Genomic DNA, 7,703 nt, shown 5'->3' with positions numbered 1-7,703 from the left:
AAAATCATCCTTGGAATTCTCTGAAGTCTAAGTCACAGAATGCCCATGACTTGAGAAAATGGTTGAGAAGTACAAACGTCTGCATGTGTTGGCCACTGACATGATCGAAGGCTAACAGGAATAATATTCATAGCACACCAGGAGTGCATAAATGCTTTACTTACATTATTAAAATACAACCCATAAAATTCAAGTTCAAGATCTTATTGGATTGTCTATGTAAATCGTTTAAGTGGTTGCCTGGAAATGCACTGTTCGTCTATTTGAAAGTCCTATATAAAATGTTGAGGTTGAAGTTTTCTCTTTCCCAAATGAAATGACCCCCTTTATTTGTCCCGACTGCCTCTTGTCATTGCAGCACTGCACTGTGGACTTAAATGCGTCACCACTGGCTTTTAAACTTGAGGTTCTCTGTCCCTCTTTCCTCGGAGCTGTAGCTTGAACGGCTTGAGCAGCAGCCATGGCAATTGCCCCTGCACCAGTTTCTGAAGACAGTGAGCCAATATTACAGGATGCCACAGGCTGGGAGGAATTCACGTTGTAACCATTGTTAGAAGAGGCTGTAGAATTATTATTTCAACACCCTAGCGTACTTTCCTTAGAGGTATCTGACGGAAAGGGAGACAGAAGACTTCAGATTTAAACTTATTTTCAGGAATACGAGCTGTTGTCGTATGGTGAGAGGTCGGATTATATTTCCTTTTTCTCACTGGCCTATGTGAATGAGTGTGGTGACTGTTCACAGGCTGTGAAGGAGTATCCAGTTCCAAAGATCGCTTCTCTAACATTTCTGTAATTCCATCATTATCAGCTTCCACCTCCATTTTAAACTTAGCCAGTTCCTGATCCCGCTTTCTCAAGTGTCGCTCTACCAAGTCATATATCTGGTTTGCTAACTGTACCTTCTCATCTGCATCTTCCAAAGCTTTATAGTAATCTTTTTTGATGGATGCCATTTGCTCTTCTCTCCACTCCAGTTTATTTTTCTTTGCATTCATAAAGAATTCACTCACTCTGTTTTAGTTGATCCATTGCATTCTGCACCTGCAGGTCCATCTCGCACATCTTGGTGAGGCGGTCACGCAGGTCCATTGGAAGCTGCTCAGTCATTTCCAGATAGTCCTCTGGGTACAACATCCTGGCCGTTAGGGATGGGCAAACAAAGGGGTTCAGGGGTTTATTTGTGTCACTCGCTGTTACCAGAATTTCGTCCGTTCCAATATGGCGCCTCTGCTAGCAGCACCCACTCGGCTTCGGTGGAAAAAAAACAAAAAAAAGCAAACAAACAAACAAAAACAACCACTTTGGAGCCTGACAGTGCTTGTCACTGCATGTCCTTTATTTTTATTTAATGTATTGTGACATTACAAAAGAGCTTTTGAAAAAACTTAAAATACACTGTTATTTTTCCTGCTTTATTGATGTATAATTGACAGATAAAACTATATACTTAAGGTGTAAACTTTGATGCTTCAATGTATGTATCCACTGTGAACTGATTATGACAATCAAATCACTGAACACATCAGGCACTTTGCATAGCTACCATTTCTTTTGTTTTAAACCCTTAGGACATACTCTTCACCGATTTCAAGTACACAGTAGAGGGTTATCATGTGTCGTCACCATGCTGTACATCAGATCCTGGAACTTCTTCATGTTACAATCAAAAGATGTACCCTTTGACATCCATCTCCCATTACCCAAAGCCCCTGCAACCTGGTAACTATCATGCTACTCTGGGTCTGGGTCACATGCCAGAAATATGGGAAGCTGTAATTAAACTCGGTTCTGTGGGCAAATGACTCTGTTTTGGCTTGTTTCTTTTGTAATGGTCAATTTCTTTAGGCCAGTGTCAAGGAGCTTTTCCCCTCTGTTGTCCTGTAGGCATTATATGCTTTCAGGTCTTATGTTTAAGCCATTATTCCACAGTGAGTTCATTTTTGTGAGTGGTTTAAGACTGGGCTCTGATTTCATTCTCCTGCATGTGGTTCTGTGGTTTTCCCAGCAGCTTTTAATGGAAAGACTTAGAATCCTTGGCTCCCTTGTCAAATATAAGCCAACTATATATGTGAGGGTTTATTCCCTGGCTCTCACTTCTGTTCCACTGACCTGGGTGTGTGATTTTTACAATAGTACCACAGAGCTTTGATTATACCTTTGTACTATAGTGTGAATTCAGGACGTCTGGTGCCTCCATCAGAAGTGCTAAGAAATGATTGAAGGCTTCATAGGAGCACGATTAGTTCCAGGAGACAGGCGGATTTGCACCGAAACCTGGAGCAGCAGGTGCGAATTTATGGGGAAAAAGTGGGAGGGAGGCTTGTGTTTTTACCTCCCCGCTCTGTACTAAGCCTGGGGAATAGCCATGGAAACTACTCACCCATTTGAAAACTTCCTCTGTTACGTTGGCTCCGGAAGACATGGCGGCAGCGCTCAGCGGCCAGGCGGTGGGGCAGAGGGGGAGCCGCCAAGTGCCGTTCCTGGGCGCCGCCCAGCCTCTCCCCCAGCCAGTGGCGCAAAGCACAGTGTGGAGGGGAAGCTCCCCAGCAAGGGGAGGGGAGGCCACGCACACGTCGACTGACCGAATGAATGGAGAAGGGTCTTGGGAGTAACAGAAGATACAAAGCTGGTACAACTAGAAGTCACTGAAAAAACTCAAAAAGAAAAAGAAGTTTGTGACAAAAGGTCTTTGGAGCAGTTATTTTTCTGAGGGAAGGAGAGAGAAGCATAATCCTTCTGTTCAGGAGAGTCCATTCATCTTGACCCATGCAGTTGTCGTGACTGAAAAAGCTAACAAAACTTTTTACCAAATGAACAGGCTGCTTGCTGGGGGCCATTCCAGGAATGACATTTCTAGAAAGTCAGGAAGAAATGCAGCGATCTAGCTGCATCTGTCCTACAGCTGAGAGATAACTGAAATGGAACCTAGAGAAGACACAGACTTTAGAGTTGTCAAGGATGTAGTTGAGTTTCATCAGGAAGAACTGAGGAAACGAAGAGTTCCCCGAAGCAGAACGCTAAGGAAAAGGAATGTTGAAAGTATAAGCAGAGGAAAAGCCTATATATAGACTGAAAAGCAATGGCTGGAAAGGTAGGAGAAACTGGAGATAATCACAGGAGAACACTTTAAAGAACCGCAGTCAGCAACACCAGATGCCACCGACAGTGCCAGGCAGCAGGAGTGCAGAGCGGCCCTCAGAGCCGACGCCCAGGGCACCGCTGATCACCGGGAGAAGAGCGGTCAGGCCGTGAGTGCTGATGCACATGCCCGGCTACCACGGCCTGAAAGAAAAGGAGGGGAGGAGGCGAAGCCAGACAACGGTGAAAGAAGAGAAATGTGACTGCAGCTTTAAAAAAATCAATATTGAGCAAAGAGAATGTGAAATAAACCAACTAAGGGATTCTCGCGTTACCAAAGAGGAATGATGAGATTCCAGAAGGTGGTAGAAATGAAATGCGTTCAGTCAAGAATACCTTCTTCCCTTCCCCAACCCATCCTCGGTATGGCTCCCAGAATTTCCTTTCCGAAACAAACATCAGATTGTGTGATTTCCCCACTTGAAGACCTCTAGTTACCATTCAATACATAAAGTTCGAATTCCTGAAGACAGCTTAAAGGGTCATTTACCATCTGATCCCACACTATGCTCCAGTCTCCTGAAACATCCTCCCTACAAGGCACATGACAGGTAACCTAGAAGTAGTAGATCCCTCAAAGTCCATGAAAAAATGCAATAGGGTCTTTGTGCTGTGAATATCTTGGAATGCTCCATTTACCCTGACAAATCTGCACCAGCTAAATTAAAGCGTTACGTGCCCAGTTTCTGGCCAGAATTACATGAACCCCAGCAGCTTTTACGTTAATCAGGAGCTCTGATTGGTAGCTGATAACATCACGTGTCAGGTGGTCACAGCATCAGAATTAACCACATCTGGCATATAATCAACCTTGGCTACAAACAGGGAGTAACAGGTGAAATTAAGGGCTCGATAAAAATGAAACAACCCTTAATGGCCCCAGAACCACTAGCAAACCCAGGCGAGGCCTCTAAGCCCTTCCATGTGATCTCGGGAGCGGCGCCGCTCAGAGCTGGCATGTGAAATTAAAACTGCCATATGCATCCTTAGTTTGGCTGCTTAGTAGCATCATAACTGTAACAGAAATTTGTATCATTTCTATTATTTTTATGAATACCCAATTATTATGAATGGCTGATTAAAATCTGGATTGATGCTGAAAAAAGAACAGAGTAAGTAATACTAAGCTGTGCAGTTAGATTTTTTGCCCCCAGAACTAAAGTCCTGGGAGATATATAATAAAATTGCTTCGTGGAGAAAGTACTCAACTGCTGTCATACCTCACTATTCTGTGTATCATTCCTGGAACAAGCCTTTCATGCTCATGACTGTATTTCGTTGATCAAGTTTTCCCTCTACCAGAAATGTGCCTTCACTCTCAATCTTGGTGACTGTTCTAGATCCAGAAGGAAGAGCACATTCTTCTCAATCCCCCAAGAAGAAATAATTGTCCTCTCAGTGCTGCAATATAATCTTCACATGTTTATTATATACCATAAATAAAAAAACTTCCTCTTTATTAAATCCTCACCCCCTCTAGTGCAGTTACTACACATCAATGTAGTAGGATATTACAGGACCACTGACTACATTCTCCAGGCTGTATGGTCCCTGTGACCAACTTATATTGTGATTGCAAATAATTCAGCCCCTTTATCCCCTTCACTCTTCCCCCACTCACCCCGACCTGTACCCCTGGGTAACCACTCGTCACTTCTCAGTGTCTGAGTCTACCGCTATTTTGTTCCTTCTGTTTGGCTTTGCTTTTATACTCCACAAATAAGAGAAATCATATGGTATTTTTCTTTCTCTACCTGGATTATTTCACTGCGCATAATACCCTCTAGCTCCATCCATGTTTTTGCAACTGGTAGGATTTGTTTTCTTCTTATGGCTGAATAATATTCCACTGTGTATATGTACCACATCTTCCTTATCCATTCATCTTTCGATGGGCACTTAGGATGCTTCCAGATCTTGGCTATTGTAAATAGTGTGGCAATAAACATAGAGGCCTCTCCTTCTCTTCTCTTAAAATTAATATTTATTTAGGTGATGCAATGGTATGATTTGATATATACACAAAATGAAATTATTGCTGTGGCCAAGAGTGGATAAAATGAGAGTTTCTGTGGCCAGGGATTCTCACCTGGCCCTGGTTGATCAGCTCATTGTACATCTGTGGGCAATTTGACACTATATAAAGAGCTTTTCCCAGTGCTCTGGGCTCTGCAGCAAGGCTGCAGGAGAAGAGAGCAGAGGCTGGAGTGGTGGCAGCACTGAGGACAGAGGCCCAGAGGATGGGTGTGCAGACAGAGGGGCCCAGAGGCAGAGACCAGCTTGCTGTGTGCAGACTCGCTCTGATTGAATGGGATTCTAGTGACTGACCTGCTACCTGGGAGTAGAGTTGGGTATAACCCTTTCACCCCAAGAACATTTTACTGTCATTTTCTTTGGTCAAATTGAATCCATAGCAAACTTGCCCAGGGCTGAAACCCATTGGCAAGACACCAAGCCAATGAACACATCCCTCTCTCTCACACAGTTACAATTTCTTTAGTGCTAAGAGATCTGAGATCTAGGCTGAAGCCAGTCCTCTAGCTTCAAGGATACCCTTGTTTGGTTCCGACACTTACCTTATACTTTTTCAGTGACTAAAATTCTCCTGAGAATATCCCCACTAAAATAACTTGAAATAATCCATTACTGCAGGTCTGCATTGATGGAACCTTCCCAATAAATCAAGATCAGAGAATTCACATGAATTTCCCCAAACCCTTAAGTTAGAGAAAACCACTCTCAGTTTTCAAACCTATGTTGAATTATCCTGAGTCATGACACTTAATCATTGTAGCTTAAGAACTTCATAAAGAAAGAGTCAGCTATTTAGACTCACCCAGTATCACATAATTCCTATACTTTGACTCATTTTAGAAGCACAAGCCCAAAAGAGATGACATGAAAACCAAAAGGAGATGTTCCTCACAGGAGTTTCCTCAAGGCCTCCTTCATGTCCCTGTTCCTCAGGCTGTAGATGAAGGGGTTCAGCGTCGGTGGGACCACAGTGTACATCACGGAGGCTATTGCAAAGTCTGTGGAAGAGTGAGTCAAGGCAGAGCTAATGTACACTCCGAATGCTGTCCCGTAGAACAAGGCAACAACTGAGACGTGACACCCACAGGTGGAAAAGGCTTTATATTTTCCCCCAGCTGATGGTATTCTCAGAACAGAGGACACAATCTGAATGTAAGAGAAGATAATCCCAAGGAGGGGAACACCCCCTAATAGGCTGGTGACTACATACATTAAAATGGTATTGATGAGAGTATCAGAGCAGGCCAGCTTAATGACCTGCGCAAGATCACAGAAAAACTGGGGGATTTCCAGGTCCCTGCAGAAGGACAGCCGCAGCACCATCAGACTGTGCAGGAGGGCATCCCCTACACTGATGGTCAGGGAGAGTAGGACCAGCCGGCTACAGAAGCAGGACCTCATGATGACGGCGTATCTCAGAGGATGGCAGATGGCCACATAGCGGTCATAGGCCATTGCTGCAAGGAGAAAGTTTTCCACGCCTGCGAAAAACAGGACGAAACCAACCTGGGTGAGGCAGCCGCTGTAGCTGATGGATTTGCTCTGTGCCTGGATGTTCACCAGCATCTTGAGGACCGTGGTGGAGCTGAAACCAATGTCAGCCAAGGACAGGCTGGAAAGGAAGAAATACATGGGGGTGTGGAGGTGGGGGTCACAGCTGACGGCCAGGATGATGAGCAGGTTCCCCAGGATGGTGACCAGGTACACAGTCAGGAAAAGTCCGAAGAGGACAGGCTGCAGTTCTGCGTCTTCTGAGAGGCCCAGGAGGAGGAATTCTGCTACACCAGTCTTGTTTTCTGATTCCATGTGGATGAGTCTAATGGGAAAAGTACAGGTGATAGGGCATGTAACAGATTGTACAAGGATCCCTTATTTTAGAATATTCTGGCATCTGTATTGTGAGATGAAGAAAATATTACTAATCTTTTCGTTTGCTTTATGCCTTTTTCTGAGTCTCTGTCCTTTCTCAGCCTCTTTTGTCTCTATTGCCCTCCCACCTATATTACCCAATTAACCAAACATACTTCACTCTTTTCCCACATTGAGCCAACTAATAGGATAAGATAGGAAACAACAAATAGGATAAGATAGGAACCTTGAGAAATCACCGAAGGTTCTATTTAGTAAGCCAGAAACTCAAAACCAAGCAATATTAAACTGTGTGTTAGAGCAGAGTTTTTCAAGCTGTGCTTTGCATACGAATCCACTGGAGGCCTTGTTAAAACCCATATTTCTGACTCCACATTCAGAATATGAGATTGAGAAGATAGTAGGGCAAGGAGCTGAAAATTTGCCTTTCTAGCAAAATCCCAGATGTTGCTGCCAGTCTTCTGGGTTTTACTGTGAGGACCACAAACCCAGAGCATAGAGGGTCATTCACAGGTTGGAGCAGACCCAGTATAGTTAAGGTGCAAAATGGTGACTTGATTCACCTATGCTCTCTAGAGTGATTTGGGTGGGCCTTCAAGTCCATGACTCAGTAAAGTCTCTTCATTTTGAATGGGTCATTAAAATATGTCCACTTAATT

At 43.9% G+C, this 7,703-nt stretch overlaps 1 protein-coding gene and 1 pseudogene across 1 annotated transcript; both read right to left on the bottom strand.

Moving 5' to 3' along the window:
* Positions 1-228: 228 nt before the first annotated feature.
* On the bottom strand, positions 229-1,137 carry LOC108388416 (inhibitor of growth protein 3 pseudogene; annotated as a pseudogene).
* Positions 1,138-6,063: 4,926 nt separating this feature from the next.
* LOC118970681 (olfactory receptor 7G3-like) lies at positions 6,064-6,984 on the bottom strand. The gene has a single exon (XM_037009085.2). It carries the CDS (start codon positions 6,979-6,981, stop codon positions 6,064-6,066), a length of 918 nt encoding a protein of 305 aa, XP_036864980.2. The 5' UTR covers positions 6,982-6,984.
* Positions 6,985-7,703: the final 719 nt, after the last annotated feature.

The sequence above is a fragment of the Manis javanica genome, chromosome 13 (genome assembly GCF_040802235.1).
Source record: "Manis javanica isolate MJ-LG chromosome 13, MJ_LKY, whole genome shotgun sequence".
NCBI lineage: Eukaryota > Metazoa > Chordata > Mammalia > Pholidota > Manidae > Manis > Manis javanica.
Note: the sequence above shows the minus strand (reverse complement) of the source record. Positions and strands in the feature narration are given on the sequence as shown.

Coding starts and splice junctions, on each gene's coding strand:
- LOC118970681 (XM_037009085.2), bottom strand. CDS start 6,981: ATGGAATCAGAAAACAAGACTGGTGTAGCAGAATTCCTCCTCCTGGGC.